We start from the raw sequence: 26,348 nt of genomic DNA, 5'->3' as shown, positions 1-26,348 counted from the left end.
GGCAGAGCAACGGTTGGTACCCTAGCAGTCTGGCTCCAGATTCAGTGTTCTGGACTACTGTGCCACAATCTTTGGAAATTCGAAAGCACTGTACCAACAGAAAGCCTCTTTATCTGGGGGATATAGTTACTCTTGGTCATATTCAGAAATGGAGGGAAAAAAGGAATGAAAGATAAGTATTTATTCATCCCACTTTTGTAATGAAGACTTGGTTTCCAGGGTTCAGTTCAGTCGCTCAGTCATGTCTGACTCTTTGCGACCCCATGAACCGCAGCACGCCAGGCCTCCCTGTCCATCACCAACTTCTGGAGTCCATCCAAACCCATGTCCATCGAGTTGGTGATGCCATCCAACCATCTCATCCTCTGTCGTCCCCTTCTCCCGCCCCCAATCCCCCCCAGCATCAGGGTCTTTTCCAATGAGTCAGCTTTTTGCATCAGGTGGCCAGAGTATTGGAGTTTCAGCTTCAACATCAGTCCTTCCAATGAACACCCAGGACTGATCTCCTTTAGGATGGACTGGTTGGATCTCCTTGCAGTCCAAGGGACTCTCAAGAGTCTTCTCCAACACCACACTTCAAAAGCACAATTGTTCTGTGCTCAGCTTTCTTTATAGTCCAACTCTCACATCCATACATGACCACTGGAAAAACCATAGCCTTGACTAGATGGACCTTTGCTGGCAAAGTAATGTCTCTGCTTTTTAATATGCTGTCTAGGTTGGTCATAACTTTCCTTCCAAGGAGTAAGTGTCTTTTAATTTCATGGCTGCAATCACCATCTGCAGTAATTTTGGAGCCCAGAAAAATAAAGTCAGCCACTGTTTCCACTGTTTCCCCATCTATTTGCCATGAAGTCATGGGACCGGATGCCATGATCTTAGTTAGTGGATGGATAATTGAGTTGAAGAATAAGACTAGAGAAGTTAGCATGAACCAGATGAGAAGAGCCTTGATATCCCAACTACTTACGCAGTATAGAATTTATTCTGTAGGTGCTGGTGAATCTACAGAAATGTAAACAGCATGGTCAAAGCAGTACCTTAGCAGTAATTCAGGGAAGACAGGCAGGATCATTTAGAGTGTGAAGTGACTTCACTTAGCATGAAGACAAGGGAGTGGAAAGGAGGAAAGAGAATTCAGAATGGCAGCTACAGGGCTTTTTCTCTGTTCTCACTCTCTGATCTTTGCTTAAACTTGACTTGATGCCCTGCACCATGGAGTTCAAATGCTCTTACGCTGTAGCTCTAACTCCAGCCTAAGCAGCACCCTTGGGCTGGTGTTGGAACACAAGTGATCTGAGTAGTGATCTGAGTCGATCACTTAACTTCTGCCTCAGAACACTTCGCTGCCTCAGTGGCCCTTCCGCCAGACAACCCAACCTTACTGCCTGGAATTCCCTTCCCCAGCATCCCTTCCTGGTACCATTTTGACTCATTCTCCAAGTCAAGGTCAAAGATCAACCTACTGCTAAGTGTTCCCTGGTTTCCCAGTCAGAGTGATCTTGTTCTTCTGACCTCCGAGACCTCCTGACACCACCTGAGAATCTGCCATGTGTTACAGATGTGTGTGTACCATTCAGTATCATGGACTGTCCTGTAAATTCAGTGAACCCACTAACAGGATCTTGCATGCTAAGTCACTTTAGTCGTGTTTGACTCTTTTCAACCTTATGTACCGTAGCCCGCCAGGCTCCTCCATCCATGGGATTCTCCAGGCAAGAATACTGGAGTGGGCTGCCATTCCCTTCCAGGGGATTTTCCTGACCCAGGGATAGAATCTGCATCTCTTAGTCTCCTGCATTGGCAGGTGGGTTCTTTACCACTAGCACCACCTAGGAAGCCCCAGGTATCTTAGGCACCTCCAGGTTCTTAATACTACTTTACATACAGGAGGAATAAAATACGGATCTGGTGAGAAACAAATGAAGGACAGGAATCCTTTTATATTCAGCTGTCTATTCACTTAACAAAAATTATGTGACTGGCATTGTTCCTCTCCATCCCTGGTATCCAAAACAGTACCACCAGTAAATACCCAGGGCTGGCCTGATGGGATGGCAAGTAGTTCTAACTCATTTGTGAAATACACTTAGCATTAGAATTTACAGCATTTCAAAAAAAAAAGAAAGAAAAGATGTTGCGGTTGGGGTTGGGGGGTGCTGGTGAAAAGCAGTATGTTAGTGACAGTATTTCCCAATTCCATCCATACGTGTGCAGGCTGTCACTCTCGTGTCCAACTCTTTGCCACCTCATGGACTGTAGCTGCAAGGCTCCTCTGTTAATGTGATTGTTCAGGCAAGAATATTGGAGTGGGTTGCCATTTCCTACTCCAGGGGATCTTCCTGACCCAGGGATTAAACTCGCGTCTCTTACATCTCCTGCATTGGCAAGCGGGTTCTTTACCATTAGTGCTACCTGGGAAGCCCAATTCCATACTCTGTCTATTGTTCTACTAAATCTATCAATCACAGAAAGCTCTTCATAAAAACGACACTCTTTAAATATCAACAACCAAAGGTAAAGATCCCTTTTCTATCAATATAATCAATACATGACTGGGCTCTAACTGTAACTGAGTTTCTGCCAGTGCCAGATTAACAAAACCATCAGTGTAGGACCATCACTTTGGAAGTCCATTCTCAGGAAGATCTCAGGTTCACGGGGAAGGCAGGGCTTCTGGTCAACCCTAGGCTGCGCTGCAGGCCTGGCTCCTCCAGGGTCTCACAGAACCCCAGTTCCTCTGTCTAGGCTGAGGGCTCTGCTGAGCCAAGCCGTGTCTCTGGAGCTTAGTTTAGACAGGGGTGGTGGGCACAAACTACCTTTAGGAGAGCATCCTAACACTGCAGGCTGGGATCTTTATACCTACAACCTTATGCTTTTCTGCCCTGTAGCCAATCCTGGAGATAAACATAGAGCCAGGCAGACCTGGATCTGAGTTCTTGTGCTACTGGTTATCAGCTGGGCAAGTTTGTTAATTTTCTTGAGCTCCAGTTTCTCCAAGGCAAAATGGAGATTAAGTGATACAACGCATGGGAAGCACGTAACAGGGTGCGCAGTTCTTTCTTGACAGTTTCTAAGGTATGGTGTAGAAGCAGCACGCAGCCTCTGAGATCAGACTAATTGGCTTCAGATCCTGGCTCTAAGCAGAGAGCTGCAGGTCACTGCCCCTCACAAAGACAAAGCAGCTAGAGAACTAAGAACAACAAAAGCAGACCGGATGGAGGCGTCTCCTGCTGTTTCATATCGCAACTTGGCCTAGCCAAAACCTCTTAAAAACTCATGTACCAGTGATGAGTACCCCAGAGTTGATGGCACAGGTCCTTGCATGTTCATAACACATACCACCTGAAATCACACTTAGAAAGGCTTCTAGCCTCTTTGCAATGTCCCCTCATCATGTTGTTGCCGTTGTTAGTCTCTCAGTCGTGTTGGACTCTTTGCCACCCCATGGACTGCAGCATGCCAGGCCTCTCTGTCCCTTACCATCTCCCAGAGTTTGCTCAAACTCATGTCCATTAAGTCGGTGATACTATCCAACTATCTCATCCTCTGTCATCCCCTTCTCCTCCTGCCTCAATCTTTCCCAGCATCAGGGTCTTTTCCAATAAGGTGGCTCTTTGCATCAGGTAGCCAAAGTATTGAAGCTTCAGCTTCAGCATCAGTCCAGTGAATATTCAGGGTTGATTTCCTTTATGATTGACTGGTTTGATCTCCTTGCTTTCCAAGGGACTCTCAAGAGCCTCCAGCACCACAGTTCGAAGGCATCAATTCTTGGGCCCTCAGCCTTTTCTATTGTCCAGCTTTCACATCCATACATGCCTACCAGAAAAACCACAGCTTTGATTATAGCTTTGATTGTGACCTTTGTAGGCAAAGCAATGTCTTTGCTTTTTAACACGCTCCCTAAGTTTGTCATTGCTTTTCTTCCAGGGAGCAAGAGTCTTTCAATTTCATCATGAGGACCTCCTTTTTTTTGTAAGCTGATAGTTACTGGAAAATTAAGGGTAATTTACTGGAAAATTACCCAGGTTTCAGAGAGCAGTGTATACTGATCTGTGTTTATTCATCCACCAAACAGCTACTGAGTATCCATAAACCAGGCATTGTCCAAGAGATGAAAGACATAATGCCTAACCAGTAAAGACACAAAGACAGGCCTACTCTGACTGAAGACAGATAGGAGGTAGGGAGGGAGGAGGTGGTGGACTTCCAGGTAGGCTGAGTGGGAGTCAAGTGGAGAAGGAATTCTAGGCTTCTTTTTAATCAGCTTATATTTAAGTCCAGGAGCTCAACTGGAGAAAAAGGTGGGGTGGCAGGGGCGTATATTTATATAAAGAATGGAAAGACAGGAGAAGCCCACCCAAAATGAATGTTAGTCAATGCCTAAAATGGGTCTCAGTTCCCATCCCAATGCCCTATCTCCCACTTAAGTCCTGTGAGTGACACTTAATAATATTTTTTATTCTCATTTGTGGCATCAGGGATGGAAAGGCTGCTGATCCTGAAGGTAATGAGTTGTCAGTAGGACTGTTATGATGATGAACTTTTCCACCTTCTCTCCCCAGGCTGGTACAGCTGTCTATAAGTCAATGAAAGCAGAATTTACAAAACATAATTATATTTGAAAAGTAACATTTACAGGAGAACTCACTTTGAGAGCTAGTATACTGGTGGTTAAGGGCTTACATTCACCGAACAAGCCTCTTGGGCTCAATTGCCTTACTCTGTGATTTTGAGCAAGTAACTTAACCTTTCAGTGCCACCATTTCTTTACTGTGTTAATAGGCATAACATTATCACTGCATGCACAGGGTAGCTGGAAAGATAAGATATGTCAAGATATAAAGAGCACAGAAAGAAAAGCTTGACATATAATAAATGCATGGTGTCAGCCATCGATGTTTGAAAAAGAATTACCATAAAATATTTCATTGTAATAAATAGGTAATGATTTCTCCATGACTGAAAAGATTTTCACTTCCAACTAGTAAAGAGAAGGAAACAAGTGATAATTCCATTTATGTATACAGTAAGAATTTAAGCAAAGTGCTTTAGAAATGAGCAAATAGCTCAAGATGAACAATTAAATAGCATGCGGTCCTGTCTTTATAGGTAGTTTATCAAAGAAAATGAGAAGTATGTTGTGGATCCACTGAAATGAAATCAGTGTAACAGTCTAAATTTATCATCAAATTATATTTATAATCCAAACAAATGCTTTGGACAGAAGGCATTGTCTGGGACTCTGGACCCTACTGTGTGGGGACTGCCAACCAACCAAATGCCAGGGCAACAGAGATACAAGAATAAACAAAACAAATGGAAAAATAGAGAACATATATGCAAAGGGAGGAAGTAAGGTATAGAGTAGTAAGGGAGATACAAGAATAAACAAAACAAATGGAAAAATAGAGAACATATATACAAAGGGAGGAAGTAAGGTATAAAGTCACATATAAGGTATAAATTCTGTTCTATTCAGCATGGTGTACAAGATTTTGTTTCAAGAGTGGAATGTTAATGGAAAGAGCTTAGGTCTATAAAATAGACCTGGATTTTGGTCCTAGCTTTAGCTGCAAAATACTTTTGCAACCTCAATCTTTCTGACCCTCAGTATGACCTTCAGCTAGTAGAGAGGACAATATGGGGCCTCCGGACAGGATCAAAATTAAGGGGCCAATCAAATTAAACTATGACCCTCAAATACTTTGAAAAGTGTGAAATGAGAGAAGTACAAACTAAAGGCTTATCACAGAAAGAAAACTGATTGTTGAACTAGAAGGCTTTTTTCTGTGAGAATTTGAATATATCCCCTGAAAAGGAGACTATTTGACAATGCTCAGAGGAAGTAACATGGGATGGCATCTAATCAGATCAGATCAGGTCAGATCAGTCGCTCAGTCATGTCTGACTCTTTGCGACCCCATGAATTGCAGCACGCCAGGCCTCCCTGTCCATCACCAACTCCCGGAGTTCACTGAGACGTCCATCGGGTCAGTGATGCCATCCAGCCATCTCACCCGCTGTCATCCCCTTCTCCTCTTGCCCCCAATCCCTCCCGGCATCAGAGTCTTTTCCAATGAGTCAACTCTTCGCATGAGGTGGCCAAAGTACTGGAGTTGCAGCTTTAGCATCATTCCTTCCAAAGAAATCCCAGGGCTGATCTCCTTCAGAATGGACTGGTTGGATCTCCTTGCAGTCCAAGGGACTCTCAAGAGTCTTCTCCAACCCACAGTTCAAAAGCATCAATTCTTCGGCAGTCAGCCTTCTTCACAGTCCAACTCTCACATCCATACATGACCACAGGAAAAACCATAGCCTTGACTAGATGGAACTTTGTTGGCAAAGTAATGTCTCTGCTTTTGAATATGCTATCTAGGTTGGTCATAACTTTCCTTCCAAGGAGTAAGCGTCTTTTAATTTCATGGCTGCAGTCACCATCTGCAGTGATTTTAGAGCCCAGAAAAATAAAGTCTGACAGTGTTTCCACTGTTTCCCCATCTATTTGCCATGAAGTGATGGGACCGGATGCCATGATCTTCGTTTTCTGAATGTTGAGCTTTAAGCCAACTTTTTCACTCTTACTTTCACTTTCATCAAGAGGCTTTTGAGTTCCTCTTCACTTTCTGCCATAAGGGTGGTGTCATCTGCATATCTGAGGTGATTGATATTTCTCCCGGCAATCTTGATTCCAGTTTGTGTTTCTTCCAGTCCAGCGTTTCTCATGATATACTCTGCATATAAGTTAAATAAACAGGGTGACAATATACAGTCTTGACGAACTCCTTTTCCTATTTGGAACCAGTCTGTTGCATCTAATAGTCTATAAAAAAAAGAGGATCCAGACTGTTATTCATGTTTTACTTTCTGTTGAAGATTTACTGTTCCCTTTCCATCTTCTACAAGAGCCTTCCAAGAGCCAGTGTTAGTGGAAGGAACTTCATATGCTACATATCCAAGGGTGTGTACCCTTGGTCTGATGTGTCCTGACTGTGACCTTGCAGCAAGGCTCCTTCTAACCCTGCTGGCCCACAGCATTCTCACCTATAAATCATGTCCTTGGATCGCTCAGGCCTTTTCCAGCTCTAAAATTCTATGAGTTCATGATTTCATTTATTTATCTTACAACAACTAAACAACACCATTAGAATTTATTATTTGGGGAAATACATATATCTCAAATATACTTCTCAATTGCTAAAGAGGTTGCCATAGGTAGACGGAAAATAAATTTTAATCAAAAGGAGAAACTAGTATAACAACAAATTATACTAATTATCTCTTGCTTCTGTTGACTGAGGCAGCAAAATAGTGCACCATGATATGCCAAGGATGTAAGATTCCTCCTAGAATTCTCCATGGGCTCTGAGGTCATAACTCATCTGCTTTGCTGCACAGAAAATGTCTAGAAATGAACAATGCCTGTATAGTCTAATGTACTATTGTACTGATGAATCTTAAACCGGGGTATCCATTACTCTAGTAACTTTAATTAGCTCTCAAACTGATTAGTGATCAATCATCAAGTGCTCATTAAGGAGAAATAATTTCTGAATTATCTGGTAGGTACAGGGTTGACACACAGATTTGCTATGTGCTTTTATCTTTGACTGTTATAATTTAGTTAAAGCAGGGTGTTAGTCTTCTTTTTCAAAGTGCTAAATTTAACAATATTTTTTACATGGTAATATAAATTACAATTAGTTTCACCAGATTTTGTTACTTTAATAAAAATATTTATGAAAAAGACTCACTTATCCTAAAGAGGATAGACTGTTTTCTGCCTTCTTAGCAAGAATATGTTTCTGTTTGTAAGAAGAGCAACCTATATTTATTAATCTTAACCTGGGCTATTTCTGTTTCCAGGAGTCACTAGAGGCAGCTTCTAATTCAAGTCTTTGAGTCATAAGCAGGGGTTATTAGTTTTGTATAGCTCAAATGAGCCCTTGAAGAACACTCACATTCAGCAAAAATTTATTGAGTCCCATACGATGTACCACAAACAGGCACTGTTCTATTTGATTTCTTCACATTCTATTATTAGAAATCCAATCATATTTTATTCTCTATTGATTTATACTAGGTTCAAAAGGATAATTCTTCATGAGAGCAATGAACAATTTGGTATAAGATCTGCCCACTTCACAATGATCAGAGATTGTTAACATAAAATAAATGTGATTTTATCTAGGAACCTCTAATTTTGCAGTATATTTTCCTGTCTCATCTTTCAAGCACTTCATTTGTAGTAGGGTAAAGACAGAGTGGTAAGGACAGAGCTGAAGAAAGTCCAGATTAATACTCTTTTTATTCTGACATCAATGATTTGCTAATATTTGGGTAATATTTAAGTGGATGGAGTTCACTGCATAGGCAATGTGGTTTCATGTATCTGTGCTTTTCCTTATATGTAAATTGCTTTTTGTTTGTTTTTTGTTGGGGATGTTCTTCATTTTTTGACTACACTGCATGGCATGGGGGGATCTTAGTTCCCTGACTAGGGATCAAACCTGAGCCCCTTTCAATGGAACCATGGAGTCTTAACCACGGTTAAGTCCTTATGGTTAAGTCCAATGGACCACCAGGGAAGTCCCACAAATTTCTTTTCTGGAAGGCCCTTCCCACCCTTCCTTTTGTCACTAAAATTAGGTGTCATCTTCTCCAGGAAGCCCTTGGAGTGGCTCTGTGCTTACACAAAGCTGTGGAGACCTATCTCTAGCCCAGCACCCAATACCATATATGGAAATATCTCCCTAGTCTAGCTCATTGATGACAGGGCTGTTTGTCATCAATATGCTCTGGGACCTATAAATTTGTTGAAAGGCCTCTCCCAGCTACTCAGTGTGTATCACCTGGATGTAATAGAGATGATCCTCTAACAATTTTAGAGCTGAGGTGACTGTGCTTTTAGTACTTTCCATTCTACTGACTTAAAGAGACAGGGAACAGATTCTAAGATTTGGGACCAATACTGAATATTGTATTCCATAAACTCTAGAACTTGGAAATCATAAACCCACTCCACACACAGGCTGGGTAGCCAGCCTCCAAAGGAGGAGAGTACTGTCTTAAACCATTCCATTCCTCAACACCTCTAATGGTTAAATTCAGGAATCAGACTGCCTGGGTGCAGATCCTTGTTTTGTCTTGTCCCACAGTTCTCTCACTGGTTATTGGGAACAAGAATCATGCCTCTAAGATTGTTGAGATAAAAAGAATTAACACACGCCAAACACTTGCAGCTGACACTGACACAGTGTTAAATGGCTGCTACAGAAATGAATAAAAATACCCCCCTTCTATCATATCTTTGAAGCCACAATAGGCTCAGCCAGTGCTTAGAATCAGCGCTCACCTGCTTACCCTCACACACCTGAAGGCTGAGAGCAGAGGGATGGTCTTTGTTCTATGGATCAAAGAAACTGAGCTGCAAAGAGACTTAATCCTTGCCCAACAAGTCAACAGAGAAAGTCAGAGATAGAGAAGGTCGTTCAGAAAGTCCTTGTTTCGTAAAGGGTTTTCATACAAAGTCTTCAGAGGCCCTGAAATACAAGTTTAAGCTACTGAAAAAAATAATGCCCTTGAATTGGCACTTGGAATACATATTAACTAGGGCCACAGTGAGCACAGTGGCAGCAGGAAGCAACAAAGGGAGGGTTTTGAACAGTTGGCAACGTTGAGGGGGAAAGTACATGTATAATGAAAGGCGAACACATTTCCTAGAATTTCAAAGTCACCTGCAATTTTAAATAATTAATTCTTTTCAGGGAAATGCTTCACATGTCTTCAACATTATATGTGTGTATTAGACATTTAAGTTATAAACTTTAGTATATGAAATATTTAAGCTGAGGACACAAGACACTTGGAATTTTAAAATCATAAAAACCTTGAAACCTTTGGAATTGTGGCATCAGCTAAAATGGAAAGAATGATTTAGAGTCCTTTTCTTTTAATGAAAAATGGTTTCGAATTTGACACATAAATCTGTTTCTCAAATCTAATACTTCTCACTCCATTTATTAAAAAGAGGAGAGAAAAAGAGAAGAAAGGTGAGAGATCTTTGTTAATCTATGTAAGAAAGCTTTCTGGGTTTTCAAATTGCTTTTGACCAGATGTCTAACCATGTTATTGGTGCCCATGTTCTTTATAGGGCTTCCCTCGTAGCTCCCTGGATAAAGACTCTGCCTGCTATGCAGGAGACCTGGTTTCGATCCCTTGGTCGGGAAGATCCCCTGGAGAAGGAAATGCAACCCACTCCAGTATTCTTGCCTGGAGAATCCCATGGACAGAGGAGCCTGGCAGGCTACAGTCCATGGGGTCGCAAGAGTCAGACATGGCTTAGCCATTACACTACCACTACTATGTTCTTATAAACTCCTTTGGTACTCCTGAAATCTTCCAACTTCTGACGTTTTCCCTTTCTCTCTACCTGTGGCTCCAGAAGGAAATTCTACGAATATGCCGCGTGTTTGTCCTAATTGTATGCGTTGGTTCACATCACTCCTTTTGCCTTAAAAACCTTCCCCAACTTTTCTCCATCTCTCCTCCTACTAGAATCCTGTCCATTTCCAGACCCTCTCCTCTTTGAATTTTTCTTAATCCTTGGTGTAGAGCTTTCTCTTTGGGTCTCCAAAGCCCTCTGCCTGAACCTTTCCGTTGGTATGCAATGGTCTGCCTTAAGTTAACAATCACCATTAAAATGGGAGTACAGTGTGGGAGCTGAGCCTTTTGACTCAGCTTGGTCCGAGACTTCTTAGCTGTGTGACCTTGGGCAAAGTATACTTAACCCTTCTGTGCCTCACTACTCCATAGGATTTAAGAGGCTGATTATATAAACTCCTCAAAATATTACCTGACAAAGGTTAGCTGTTACTATTTAGTCATTGCATAGCTTTAATTCGCTAGACTTCAGGCCTCTTGGACTGGTAAAGCTCCCACCACAGCAGCGCATTCACAGTAGGACCTAACTGCTAATTTGAATTAGAATAAAACCGGGGTTATAGTTCCAACCTGGGACTCAAATTACTTAATTTGACTCTCTGTGAAGTTCTCCCTAAATGGGGTTAATTTGATCATTTCTAAAGGCCCATTCAGTGCTAAAATTCTATCAGATAATCATGTGAGTTAAGATACACTGAAACGGTTCACTCAGTTCAACAGATTTAGATCTTCACTCCTTTCACATGGCTTTTACATTTCTACTGGCCAATATTTCTAGTCCATTTTGAGACAATAAATCTAAGGAAAATATCTATGATTTACTCTACATGCAAGTATTATATATTTTGTTTTGATGAAAAATGATAAAGCTAAGTACCTTAATTACCCCCAAAAAATGAAACATTCTGATTAAGATGTCTGTTACGAAAGCATTCTAATCATTAAAAGTCATACTACTATATTTCAGGATGTAATAGTTGGGATAAAGTACTCTTTGACAAAGATTCTTGATAAGAAACATTCTTTAGGAATGTTTTGTTTTTACTAAACTATACTTTCTAACACTTTCTTTCCCATTTCTAAGCTGAATAACTGTTTCTGGTTCATATTGCTCACTTTTTTAAAAAGACAGTTTTATTTGTAGTTCATAACAACCAACCATAACTAATCTCAAATCTCAGAGAGAAAATAATTCCAAGCAGAAGTAGCTAGCATTTCACCTCAGTAATTAGCAGGGTATCCTAAAATATATTTACATATAAAGTTCTTATCAAACAGATGTCTGGGGTGGGGCGGGGCAGGGATAAATTAGGAGCTTCGATGAACATATATACATTACTAACAGATAACCAACAGGGATCCCATTGTACAGCACAGGGAACTATATTCAGTATCTTGTAATAATCTATAATGGAAGACTGTAAAAAAAAAAGTATATAAATATATGTATATCTCTGAATCTCTCTGTTGTATACCTGAAACTAACACATAAATCAACAATATTTCACTAACATTTTTTTAAAAAATAAAAAAAGACAGGTATCCTTAGAGAGTCTTCCAATGGAAGTTTTACTAAGTGCAATTGAGTTGGCAGGAAAATAAATACAAGTTCAACTACTGAACCCGGTCTCTAAAGCCCGTCTGTGTCATGGCCAAGATTAGAATTCGGAAGTTGGCAGGGAGTCATGTGATCCCAACACCTCTCTTTCTTTCCATCTAAGTGTCTAGTAATAAAGCCAGGGAAAAGATATATGGAAACACTTTGTCAGCCCAAGATCTCGAAATAGACTGCTTCTAAAAAAAAGTTTTCCAGGTGGCATCACGGAGACTGCGGTATTCCAGAGAGAGTCTCATCTGGGGGAACCTCGTGCATGTCCTTTACACCATAGTCTTCTTTCTTCTGTGTTTTGTGCTGAGACCCAGACCTCTTTGTAGTCCCTCTCAAAGGAATGAATTTTCATTTTCACTGCAGAAATATATATTTCAAATACTTTAAATGCCCTTGAGCAAAAATAAATACTTAGCCAAAAAAAAAACCTTCTTTGAGGCACAGAGAAAAATCTTCCCAAGGATCTCTTTCGAAATGACTTTTCAACCTTGCCTGGGGCACATTTCTTCACTCTAGAAGAATGCATTAACTCCTGGTTCATGGGCGGCTCAGGGAGCCAGCAGTTCCTTGAGGCGGAGTTTTCAAGGAAGGGCTTGAAATAATAAACAGTGTCTTCCTTTGCATCTCCTCTAAAAAATAATTAGTTTCTTATTTTAACATTTTAAGGTGGTTCAAAGATCTGATGCGAAGAGCCAACTCATTGGAAAAGACCCTGATTCTAGGAAAGATTGAAGGGCAGGATGAGAAGGGGGCCAGAGGATGAGATGGTTAGACATCATCACCGACTCAATGGAGAGGAATTTGAGCAAACCCCGGGAGTTGGTGATGGACAGGGAAGCCTGGTATGCTGCAGTCCATGGGTCGCAACGATCAGACATGACTGAGCGCCTGAACAACAAAGATGTGTAAAAGCCAGAAAGGATATCTGTGTACATTCAGGGACCTTATTTTCCAAATAACTCCAGTACAAGAGGTTCAGCATACTTGTGTTTGTACTGGGACAGCTTCTATCCTCTATTTACATTTGTCAGGCAAATGAGAGTTAGGGCTCCAAAAGAAGAAAACAAAGGTGTGTGGACTATCCAGTAACAGCTACTTAGCACCAATCACTGTATGTGAACACACAGCTAAACAGGTAGCGTTGACACATACAACACTGAAGCTATAGGAAAAGCTATGTTGTAAAAAGGCCCCCACCCCCCAAATGAACACATGACAATATTAAAGCTGACGGTGCAAAGCAGTTTGGGTTTGCCACTTTTGTAACTGGCATCAACAATTTGGAAAGCTCTACTGGTGGCTCAGATGGTAAAGAATCTGTCTGCAGTGCAGGAAACCCACGTTCAATCCTTGGGTTGGAAAGACAACCTGGGAGAGGGTATGGCGACCCATTTCAGTATTCTTGCCTGGAGGATTCCATGGACAAAGGAGCCTGGCAGGTCACAGTCCACAGAGTGTCAAAGAGTCAGACACTAACACATATCAAGTTTTTAAGGGCTTCCCAAGGGGCTCAGTGATAAAGAATTCACCTACCAATGCAGTAGACATAAAAGAGGCATGCCTTCAATCCCTGGGTTGGAAAGATCCCCTGGAGAAGGAAGTAGCAACCCACTCCAGTATTCTTGCCTGAAAAAACCCATGGACAGAGAAGCCTGGCAAGCTACAGTCCACAGGGCCTCAAAGAGTCAGACACGACTGAGCACACACACAAATCAAGTTTTTACAAGTGGCAATCAGAGTGTACAGTGTAAGAGTTCCAGCTCTGAGTTTTACCTATGAGATCAGGTTCCACCCTTTCTCTCTCCACCTGCCCTGCCCATCCTTCCCTAAGGCAGCTGTCCAGTGGGGAATTAATGGACCTTGGGGACAGAACTGGGCTGAAGTTTTGGAGCATTCATTTGCCATGTGAACCTGAGCTAATTATGTGGAGCCCAGGTTCCCATTAGTAACCTTGGGATCCCAAATATCTGGATCACTGGACTGCTGTGAGAAATGAATGGGATCCTGCATGTGCTTTATAGTAAGAGTTGGATAAATCTTCATTTTCTCAGTTCTTTCCTCTTAATTTAATGGAACTTGAGGATGGCTCTTGAGCCATGTCTTGAGTCTGGCTATGTGTGTCACTGATGTATGGAGAGAGTGAGCATCAATATACATAATTAACAATTTCTTATGGATTTATCATGACATCTGTGTTAATCTCCATTAGAATTTGCTTACTGAAGACAGTAAGTTCCTTGTGTTTTTTAAAAACACTGAGTATAATGCTGCAAAACCTACACAAAATAAAGAAATATTAACACAGGACAAATGATTGTTTTTCTCCTAAAATATACTATAACCTTTAGAGATTTTTTTATGAGGGGACACGTGTAACACTTCAAATCGCCGTTTTATGACAAGCCCTTTACCACACTGTTGCAGTAAAAAAAATTTTGTTTTGAATATTCCTTTTAAGCTTTTGTGTCACCATTTTTCTGTTTTTGCCTCTTCACTTCTCCATTAACCCAGTCATAGTCCTGTTTATATTTACTATTGATTTGGTTTTCTTATAGAAGTTACCTTCCTTTTTCTTTATGTACAAAATACATACTCTTTATAAATAAAAATTATATGTGTGTGTGTGTGTGTGTGTGTGTGTGTATATATATATATATAGTTGTATATATATATATATATATATAGTTGTTTAGTCACTAAGGTGTGTCCTACTCTTTTATGACCCCCATGTAGCATGCCAGGCTCCTTGGTCCATGGGATTTCCCAGGCAAGAATATTGAGTGGGCTGACATTTCCTTCTCCAGGGAATCTTCCCAACCCAAGGATCAAACCCATGTCTCCTGTACTGGCAGACAGTTTCTTTACCACCGAGTCACCAGGAAAGTCCATGTGTAAATACATAGCTATGCCATTTGTGCTGCTGCTGCTGCTGCTAAGTCGCTTCAGTCGTGTCCGACTCTGTGCAATCCCATAGACGGCTGCCCACCAGGCTCCCCCATCCCTGGGATTCTCCAGGCAAGAACACTGGAGTGGGTTGCCATTTCCTTCTCCAATGCATGAAAGTGAAAAGTGAAAGGAAAGTTGCTCAGCTGTGTCCGACTCTTAGCGACCCCATGGACTGCAGCCCACCAAGCTCCTCCGTCCATGGGATTTTCCAGGCAAGAATACTGGAGTGGGGTGCCACTGCCTTCTCCTATGCCATCTATAATTACTGTTAAACATTACCATTGCTCTCCACCTTTACTCAGAGGCAGACAAGAAGCTGTTGCCATCCTCATGTCACCAATGATGGGGAGGGTGATACTGATGCTGAGGATGACGCTAACTATGTACATTCATTAGGCATCTGCCATTTGCCACGCACTGTTCTCGATGCTTCATCTGTATTAACGCAGCTTTATTTTTTTCTCCTAGCAGTTACACATGCCATACTATATATTTGTTTATTGTCTGCTTCTCCTTCCTAGAATATAAATACCTTGCGAGGAAGAAACATGGTCTGTTTTTATTTACATCCATATTGCCAGAGGATGAGATGGTTAGATAGCATCACTGACTCAACAGACATGAATTTGAGCAAACTCCAGGAGAAAGTGAAGGACAGGGGAGCCTGACATGCTCCAGTCCATGGGATTGCAGAGTTGGGCACAACTTAGTGACTGAACAACATGTCTTCAGTACATCTACAATTAGCTGGTTCGGTAGGAGGCATTAAAAAACTGTGGAATAAACAAACTAGCTTTCCTAATAGTGTGGGTGAGCCTCATCCAATCCAATGAGGGCCTGAACAGACTGAATAAGAGAGAATTTGCCCTCTGCCTGTCTTCGAGGTGAGACATGATCTGCTCCTGCTTTGGATCTGAACTTGGGCTGGAACTTACACCATCAGCTCTCCTGGTTCTCAGGCCTTTGGACTCGAACTGGAACTATATCCTGTCTCTCCAGCTTGCTGCCTGCTGATTTTGGGACTTCTTGCCTCCACACTGCATGAATCAATTCCTCTCTCATATAAATATGTATCATCTCCTATTGGTTCTGTTTCTTCTAGACTAATACAGATGTTCAGATCAGTTAACTGAGCTGAGATTCAAGTACAAGTTCACTGCCAGTCCAGTCCATTTTGTTTCCTTAAAGCAGAGCACTGTCCTTGCTTCTTAACCCCACTTGAGTTCTCTTTCACATGTTAAGCCCAAAAGTAAGTTAGCTGGTGAATTAGAAAGGGAATCTGAGGATACTGATTCACTCATTTTTTAGCTGAATGAGTCCCATCTGTTAGACCTTTTTGTTTAAATTTTAATTTTTTAGTTTATTCGTTGTTTCTGTTTTTTCTTTTTCTTTCTGTTTGATCACAAGTTAACATTTCTAAGAAGTACAGGTTGTTATTGAGGCACATGTTCAATTTTTCACTTATGTTTTTATTAAAGCAACATTAATGCCTGTGCTGTGCTAAGACCTTCAATCATGTCTGACTCTTTCTGACCTTATGGCTATAGCCTTATGGACTGTAACCAGGAAAGTCCACGTGTAAATGGACAGGCTCTTACGTCCATGGGGATTCTCCAGGTGAGAATACTGGAGCGGGTTGCCATGGCCTTCTCTGGGATGATCGTACGGTCTGCGATCATCTCCTGCATTGGCAGGCAGGTTCTTTACAACTAGTGTCATTAACTTTAAAAAATATAAAGGTGATAAATGACTTAAGTGCTTTGTGTTGTTCTATTCAGTTCAGTTCAGTTCAGTTGCTCAGTCGTGTCCGACTCTTTGTGACCCCGTGAATTGCAGCACGCCAGGCCTCTCTGTCCAACACCAACTCCCGGAGTTCACTGAGACTCACGTCCATTGAGTCAGTGATGCCATCCAGCCATGTCCTTCTCCTCCTGCCTCTAATCCCTCCCAGCATCAGAGTCTTTCCCAATGAGTCAACTCTTCGCGTGAGGTGGCCAAAGTACTGGAGTTTCAGCTTTAGCATCATTCCTTCCAAAGAAATCCCAGGGCTGATCTCCTTCAGAATGGACTGGTTGGATCTCCTTGCAGTCCAAGGGACTCTCAAGAGTCTTCTCCAACACCACAGTTCAAAAGCATCAATTCTTCGGCGCTCAGCCTTCTTCACAGTCCAACTCTTACATCCATACATGACCACAGGAAAAACCATAGCCTTGACCAGACGGACCTTTGTTGGCAAAGTAATGTCTCTGGTTTTCAATATGCTATCTGGTTGGTCATAACTTTCCTTCCAAGGAGTAAGTGTCTTTTAATTTCATGGCTGCAGTCACCATCTGCAGTGATTTTGGAGCCCAGAAAAATAAAGTCTGACAGTGTTTCCACTGTTTCCCCATCTATTTCCAATGAAGTGATGGGACCAGATGCCATGAACTTAGTTTTCTGAATGTTGAGCTTTAAGCCACATTTTTCACTCTCCTCTTTCACTTTCATCAAGAGGCTTTTGTGTTGTTAGGCAGCCATTAACATTTAGAGATGTTAGAGAATGGCTTCCCCAAATGATGGCCGACAGAGACAAAATGACACACCTGCAGAGGCTCTGGCACCAGAGCTGAACTTGAGCTCCCACTCTACTATTTATTGTGCAACCTTGGCAAGCCTCTCTGAGCCTTAGTTTCCTCATCTGTGAAAAGGAGATAATGACAGTAACTGCATCATAGACACTACGAGGATTACCTAAAAAAATGCAAGTAGTGTGCTTAGCACAACAACTAACCATATAATATAAGCATACAGTAAATGTTAGCTACTTTGAAAGGCATGACTAGTAACCTAAAAATATCTCCTCTTCTCTCTCAAATTGACAAAATCCCTAAATTTTAACTGGCTGCCAACAAGTCAGCCTATAATGCGGAGACTTCCCTGCAGCCTGGTGAAAGTGTCTTTCTAGAGTTTCCTCACTGACCAATGCAAAGAAATAGAGGGAAACAATAGAATGGGAAAGATTACAGATCTCTTCAAAAAAATTCGAGATTCCAAGGGATCTTTTCATGCAAAGATGGGCTCAATAAAAGGCAGAAATGGTAAGGACCTAACAGAAGCAGAAGATATTAAGAAGAGGTGGCAAGAATACACAGAAAAACTATACAAAAGAGAATTTCATGACCCAGATAAGCATGATGGTGTGATCACTCAACTAGAGCCAGACATCCTGGAATGCAACATCAAGTGGGCCTCAGAAAGCATCACTATGAACAAAGCTAGTGGAGGTGACGGAATTCCAGTTGAGCTATTTAACATCCTAAAAGATGATGCTGTGAAAGTGCTGTATTCAATATGCCAGCAAATCTGGAAAACTCAGCAGTGGCCACAGGACTGGAAAAGGTCGGTTTTGACTCCAATCCTAAAGAAAGGCAATGCCAAAGAATGCTCAAACTATCACACAACTGCACTCATCTCACACGCTAGCAAAGTAATGTTCAAAATTCTCCAAGGCAGGCTTCAACAGTACGTGAACCGTGAACTTCCAGATGTTCAAGCTGGATTTAGAAAAGGTAGAGGAACCAGAAATCAAATTGCCAACATCCGTTGGATCATCGAAAAAGCAAGAGTTTCAGAAAAACATCTACTTCTGCTTTATTGAGTATGTCAAACCCTTTAACTGTGTGATCACAACAAACTGCGGAAAATTCTTCAAGAGATGGGAACGCCAGACCACCTGATCTGCCTCTGGAGAAATCTGTATGCAGGTCAAGATGCAACGGTTAGAACTGGACATAGAACAACAGACTGGTTCCAAATAGGAGAAGGAGTATGTCAAGGCTGTATATTGTCACCCTGCTTATTTAACGTATGTGCAGAGTACATCATGAGAAACACTGGGCTGGATGAAGCACAAGCTGGATCAAGACTGCCGGGAGAAATATCAATCACCTCAGACATGCAGATGACACCACCCTTATGGCAGAAAGTGAAGATAAAGAGCCTCTTGATGAAAGTGAAAGAGGAGAGTGAAAAAGTTGGCTTAAAGCTCAACATTCAGAAACTAAGATCATGGCATCTGGTCCCATCACTTCATGGGAAATAGATGAGGAAACAGTGGAAACAGTGGCTGACTTTATTTTTTGGGGCTCCAAAATCACTGCAGATGGTGACTGCAGCCATGAAATTAAAAGATACTCCATAGAAGGAAAGTTATGACCAACCTAGACAGCATATTGAAAAGCAGAGACATTACTTTGCCAACAAAGGTCCATCTAGTCAAGGCTATGGTTTTTCCTGTGGTCATGTATGGATGTGAGAGTTGGACTATAAAGAAAGCTGAGCACCAAAGAATTGATGCTTTTGAACTGTGGTGTTGGAGAAGACTCTTGAGAGTCCCTTGGACTGCAAGGAGATCCAACCAGTCCATTCTGAAGGAGATCAGCCCTGGGATTTCTTTGGAAGGAATGATGCTAAAGCTGAAACTCCAGTACTTTGGCCACCTGATGTGAAGAGCTGACTCATTTGAAAAGACCCTGATGCTGGGAAAGACTGAAAGCAGGAGCAGAAGGGGACGACAGAGGATGAGATGGTTGGATGGCATCACTGACTCAATCGACATGAGTTGGAGTAAACTCTGGGAGTTGGTGATGGACAGGGAGGCCTGGTGTGCTGCAGTTCATGGGGTCGCAAAGAGTCAGACACGACTGAGCGACTGAACCGAAACTGAAACTGAAAGTTCTGGCCAATGAGATGTAGGTGAAAGTGTGATATGGAACCTCATTAAGTCTTCGTAAGAGACAGAGGGCCTGCCCTTCTTTCCTTTCTCCTTCCTATTGGAGTCTTCTCTCTCCATTTCAGAAATGCAGATGTAACAGCTGCAGCTTTAGCAACTACCTTGAAATATAAGGACAAAGATACAGATAGGTTTCTCTGAACAGTGTATTAGGAGGAGCCTGATTCTTCTATGGCTATATGTAACCTACATACCAGTCCTGGGCTGCCAATCTCTGAAATTCTTCTATGTGACAGAGATAATAGATGTCTGTCTTATTTATATCATTATTCCCTGGCATGATAGAGTACCTGTTAAAGGTCCAACTAATTCTAACTACTGTGGCTGGCTCAAAACCATTTTGAGGTCCCATTTCTATAAACAAAGGCAAGGTTGAGGCAAAATTATAGAAAAGGGGTCATTTCTTCACAGCCTTTCCTCTCCTTCCAGATAGCACTTGGATGCCACCATCTTCTCTCTCCTGCTCAGAGGTCCAGGTCTTCATGCCAGATGGATATGATCTGTTCTCAAAGGATCTGATAAAACCCAATTCAATTAAAATGTAAAATGATCATATGGTGTTTTTTTCTATTTGTCTTGGGCATTCGTATCTTATTTAAGACAAAGGTTTCTGATAGAATTATTAATAGACCTATTTGAGAATTACTTTTGGGCAGGGAAGCCCACACATAAGGTTACTACCCAGTGCTAAGGCTGACTGTGTTGTAATATAAAGCAGCCCACTAGTTTAAGGCAGCTGCTGCTGCTGCTGCTGTCGCTTCAGTCATGTCCGACTCTTTGCAACCCCATAGACGGCAGCCCACCAGGCTCCCCCATCCCTGGGATTCTCCAGGCAAGAACACTGGAGTGGGTTGCCATTTCCTTCTCCAATGCATGAAAGTGAAAAGTGAAAGGGAAGTTGCTCAGTCGTGTCCGACTCTTAGCGACCCCATGGATTGCAGCCTACCAGGCTCCTCTGTCCATGGGATTTTCATGCAAGAGTACTGGAGTGGGGTGCCATCGCCTTATCCCTGTCCATCATCAACTCAGTCGTCCCCAACTCCTGGCGACCTCATGGACTGCAGCCTACCAGGCTCCTCCGTCCATGGGATTTTCCAGGCAAGAGTACTGGAGTGGGGTGCCATCGCCTTCTCCGTTAAGGCAGCTAATGCACCTTAAAAAAGGAGTTCACCTTCAACTCCTAAGGAGTATCAAGGGTTAAGAGAAAGGGAGGAAACTAAAACAATATTGTAAAGTTTAAAAATAAAATAAAATTAAAAAAAAAGAGAAAGGGAGGAGGGAATTTGTTTGAAAAGGCAATTAATAGCATTCTCAGTTTCCTGAAGCTACATATTTTATACAAATTACTTAAACAATCATTATTACATCATCAGTTGTACAAGATTCTATGTGTGTGGCTTTGCTGGTGGCTCAGTGGTAAAAAATCCGCCTGCCAGTGCAGAAGACACAGGTTCGATCCCTGGTCCAGGAAGAACCCACATATCGAGGAGCAACTAAGCCTGTGCACCATAACTATTGAGCCTGTGCTTTAAAGCCCAGGAGCCACAACTACTGAAGCCTGAGCGCCCTGAAGTCCATGCTCTGCAACAAGGGAAGTCACTGCGATGGGACGTCTTCACGCTGCAACTAGAGAGTAGCCTCTACTCTTCAGTTCAGTTCAGTTTAGTCGCTCAGTCGTGTTCAACTCTTTGCAACCCCATGAACCGCAGCACACCAGGCCTCCCTGCTGCTACTGCTGCTAAGTCGCTTTAGTCGTGTCTGACTCTGTGCGACCCCATAGACGGCAGCCCACCAGGCTCCCCCGTCGCTGGGATTCTCCAGGCAAGAACACTGGAGTGGGTTGCCATTTCCTTCTCCAATGCATGAAAGTGAAAAGTGAAAGGGAAGTTGCTCAGTCGTGTCCGACTCTTAGTGACCCCATGGATTGCAGCCTACCAGGCTCCTCTGTCCATGGGATTTTCCATGCAAAAGTACTGGAGTGGGGTGCCATCGCCTTATCCCTGTCCATCATCAACTCCCAGAGTTTACTCAAACTCATGTCCATTGAGTCGGTGATGCCATCTAACCATCTCATCCTTTATCATCCCCTTCTCCTCCTGCCTTCAATCTTTCCCAACATCAGGGTCTTTTCAAATGAGTCAGCTCTTTGCATCAGGTGGCCAAAATACTGGAGTTTCAGCTTTAACATCAGTCTTAGGAACTAGAAAGAAGCCCACAGCAATGAAGACCCAGCACAGCCAATTATAAAATCAATCTATCAATAAGATTATAAAAAAATTCTATGCATGATGCAACTCAGAGGGTAATTTATTTGTGACCAGTCAGTGGTTGAATAAAGAACCTAAACCACATTGCCCTAACCTCTGGTCCTCTGTTCAAATACCCACCTTTTCTTCTTTTCTGAATGTAAACTGAATATGAATAATGGATAGATTTCATTTAAACAAGACAGAATTTATCTATCTGAACTTAAACAACAAGAGAGACAAAACAATCATTTATTAGAGTAAAAAGTTTGTGTGTGTATAATAAGTTTTTCCCAAAGGAACATGACCTCTGACTGCGAATGTGCATGCTCTCTGGTTTGGTTAAAGTAAAATTTTCTTCCAAGAGCTCAGTGATCTACAGACTACCTAATGAAAACCTCACTGCCTGTCTCTTCTGTGCGTTGATTCCTCAACTGATTCAAATATCAAATGACTGACAGGGTTATTTATTTATTTATTTATTTTTTAATTTAAAAAAAATTATACATGTGTTCCCCATCCTGAACCCTCCTCCCTCCTCCCTCCCCATACCATCCCTCTGGGTCGTCCCAGTGCACCAGCCCCAAGCATCCAGCATCGTGCATTGAACCTGGACTGGCATCTCGTTTCATACATGACATTTCACATGTTTCAATGCCATTCTCCCAAATCTTCCCACCCTCTCCCTCTCCCACAGAGTCCATAAGCCTGTTCTATACATCAGTGTCTCTTTTGCTGTCTCGTATACAGGGTTATCGTTACCATCTTTCTAAATTCCATATATATGTGTTAGTATACTGTATTGGTGTTTGTCCTTCTGGCTTACTTCACTCTGTATAATAGGCTCCAGTTTCATCCACCTCATTAGAACTGATTCAAATGTATTCTTTTTAATGGCTGAGTAATACTCCATTGGGTATATGTACCACAGCTTTCTTATCCATTCATCTGCTGATGGACATCTAGGTTGTTTCCATGTCCTGGCTATTATAAACAGTGCTGCGATGAACATTGGGGTACACGTGTCTCTTTCCCTTCTGGTTTCCTCAGTGTGTATGCCCAGCAGTGGGATTGCTGGATTATAAGGCAGTTCTATTTCCAGTTTTTTAAGGAATATCCACACTGTTCTCCATAGTGGCTGTACTAGTTTGCATTCCCACCAACAGTGTAAGAGGGTTCCCTTTTCTCCACACCCTCTCCAGCATTTATTATTTGTAGACTTTTGGATCGCAGCCATTCTGACTGGTGTGAAATGGTATCTCATAGTGGTTTTGATTTGCATTTCTCTGATAATGAGTGATGTTGAGCATCTTTTCATGTGTTTGTTAGCCATCTGTATGTCTTCTTTGGAGAAATGTCTATTTAGATCTTTGGCCCATTTTTTGATTGGGTCATTTATTTTTCTAGAGTTGAGCTGTAGGAGTTGCTTGTATATTTTTGAGATTAGTTGTTTGTCAGTTGCTTCATTTGCTATTATTTTCTCCCATTCTGAAGGCTGTCTTTTCACCTTGCTAATAGTTTCCTTTGATGTGCAGAAGCTTTTAAGTTTAATTAGGTCCCATTTGTTTATTTTTGCTTCCATTTCCAATATTCTGGGAGGTGGGTCATAGAGGATCCTGCTGTGATGTATGTCAGAGAGTGTTTTGCCTATGTTCTCCTCTAGGAGTTTTATAGTTTCTGGTCTTACGTTGAGATCTTTAATCCATTTTGAGTTTATTTTTGTATATGGTGTTAGAAAGTGTTCTAGTTTCATTCTTTTACAAGTGGTTGACCAGATTTCCCAGCACCACTTGTTAAAGAGATTGACAGGGTTATTTAAATGAAACTCTTGTGGCCTTTTCTAGAATCTGGCTCCTTTAGGCTTTCAGACTGATCCTGATGACAGGTCTGAGGAAATATCAACTTACTTAATTTAACTATAGTCTCCTAAATGTCTAATTGCACTTGATAGGCTGAATCCAGGAGAAATTTCTCTAGACACATCCCCATTGAGGTAACATTTTCATGACACTCTACTGACTTTTCTAATATTCAAGAGTCAAGCTTATCTTTGCCACTTTTGCTTTGACTAGCACTGCTAGTTCCAGACCATAAACAACAGGCTCTTGTTTATGATGCCATGACAACCAGTAAATTTTTTAAAGTTTTAGAAACTGACTTATATTTTTAGGTAAAACAATGAGCAAGCAAAGGAAACCACAAGAAAAGTACCACAAAGCCCTCATCTGAAAACAGTTCAATGCAAGAAGACAGAATTTCTTCTTCGTAGGTCTCAGAGGTACAATGCTCATTTAACTTTTAAATTCTATGTCCAGGATTTCTAGAAATGCTTGATACCTTTGGTTATCCAAAATTAACAAATGGCTTTTATCATCAAAAACTCAAACTCATTCAGATCAGATCAGTTGCTCAGTCATATCCGACTCTTTGCGACCCCATGAATTGCAGCACGCCAGGCTTCCCTGTCCATCACCAACTCCCGGAATTCACTCAGACTCATGTTCATCGAGTCAGTGATGCCATCCAGCCATCTCATCCTCTGTCGTCCCCTTCTCTTCCTGCCCCCAATCCCTCCCAGCATCAGAGTCTTTTCCAATGAGTCAACTCTTCACATGAGGTGGCCAAAGTACTGGAGTTTCAGCTTTAGCATCATTCCTTCCAAAGAAATCCCATTTATACGAGTACAACTTTATAACATGGTTTTTACATGTGAAGTTAAAAGTTTCTAAAGAAAGCAGCAGCAATTAGAAGCTGTAAATTTAATTCAAAGCACAGGTGTAGCAAATATGCTGCATAAAAACAAATTTATCACACACAGAGAAAAACTGGAATGTGAGTTTTATAAAAATATCACTCCTTTTAAACTTTAAAACTACAAGTTCTTTTAATTAGCAAGTATCAATGGAGCATTACATGCAATTTAAAAACATAAAACTGCATTTTACACACTTGCTTTTTAGGAACAAATAAAATAATAAATCAAGAAACATTTTAATAGTAAGTCTCAGGTTTAATTTGCCTATAAAGGAAAATTCAAATTATCTTTTGTAATGAAAACACAAATATCTTTAGTCAGAACACATTAATATTACTCAACTCTCAATATGCTGTTCTCTTATAAAAACTCATCAAGTTCCTTCAGAAGAAATTTGTATTTGATAATATGATCACTAAGTGTAAAACAAAATTTACATAGGCATATGACTAATCATTGATTTTTTAAAAATATTTAATAATTTCTTCTGCTTATATGCATTAACTTGAATAAAATTTATATTCAGAAAAGCAAATGATTGCCAAGAAGGAAAAAGAGATTACCCACCTCCATATATTCTGGGGTAGAATAAACAAACAGAGCACATATAATCCAACCATTTAAAAACATTCCTTTGGGGACAACTGTAGTCCCATTTCTTGAAGTGTTCTGACTGCATATATGTATTTACTTGAATACAGCCTCTTCAAATTGGCAGACAGCAGAAAAAGAATATCCTGGCGCACATGTCAGTAGGTTCCACATTGCAACCAGACAAGCATTCATCAACGCTCTAATTGGAATGAGTTCTAATAACAGAAGCGTTTCCACAAACCAGAATTCTAAACCAAAGATTTTTCCTAAAGATTATGCGCTCACCGTATAGAGCTCATTGAGAACCTTCATCAAATCCTCATGAAGCTGGAACGCAATCTCTTTGCTCTGTAATAAGAAGAAATTCAGAGTATTAAAAAATGTTACAGAAACTTGTTTCTTGATGATTTACATCTTAAGAAGCTCAGACTGAAAACAGAAGAATGTCTGTAAGGCAATGGAAGGCCAGCATGGCCCTGATATAATAAATATCTCCGACTAAATGGCCCGTTCTAGCTACTCAGTGTATGCACCCAAGATCACTGTAGGTTGGACAGAAGCAAACACGTGGACAGGGTGAGTGGCTCTCCCACCATCCAAATCAGACTTTATCAAGAAAGGAGGGAAAAAGTAAGTAAGGTGAAGCACCGGGCTTGCTCAGAAGTTGAGTGGCAGAACTTAAAAGTCAGAAGATGATTTCTAGCTCCTAGTCTCCCATCTCAGTATCATCACAAGGGAATTATGCAGTGTGAATCCTAAAAAGCTAAGTCAGAAACCAAAAAGGAAATTAACTCTCCCTTTCCAAAATAAATATTTGACTGACTAAGAATATTTTTTTAACTGAAGCACAGTTGATTAACAATGTTGTGTTAGTTTCTGGTATATAGCAAAGTGATTCAGTTACACACATATATAATATACACTTTTTCAGATTCTTTTCCATTACAGTTTATTGCAAGATATTGAATATACTTCCCTGTGCTA

The 26,348-nt window shown here is 41.2% G+C and overlaps 1 protein-coding gene across 3 annotated transcripts in view; it reads right to left on the bottom strand.

Annotated features, from left to right (window-relative positions):
• Positions 1 to 26,348, bottom strand: part of SRGAP1 (SLIT-ROBO Rho GTPase activating protein 1) — a 311,091-nt gene that overhangs the window by 100,778 nt on the left and 183,965 nt on the right. For all 3 annotated transcript variants that reach the window (XR_003511173.1, XM_027542431.1, XM_027542430.1), the window contains exon 4: positions 25,650 to 25,712. Coding sequence is in view for 2 of the 3 variants with exons in the window: in XM_027542431.1 (XP_027398232.1) it covers positions 25,650 to 25,712 (63 nt within the window). In the remaining variant the exon portion in view is untranslated. The remainder of the gene's footprint in view (positions 1 to 25,649; positions 25,713 to 26,348) is intronic.

Source organism: Bos indicus x Bos taurus, chromosome 5 (genome assembly GCF_003369695.1).
Source record: "Bos indicus x Bos taurus breed Angus x Brahman F1 hybrid chromosome 5, Bos_hybrid_MaternalHap_v2.0, whole genome shotgun sequence".
NCBI classification, from domain to species: Eukaryota; Metazoa; Chordata; class Mammalia; order Artiodactyla; family Bovidae; genus Bos; species Bos indicus x Bos taurus.
The sequence above is the reverse complement of the archived record's forward strand: the minus strand, read 5'-3'. Positions and strand labels throughout refer to the sequence as shown.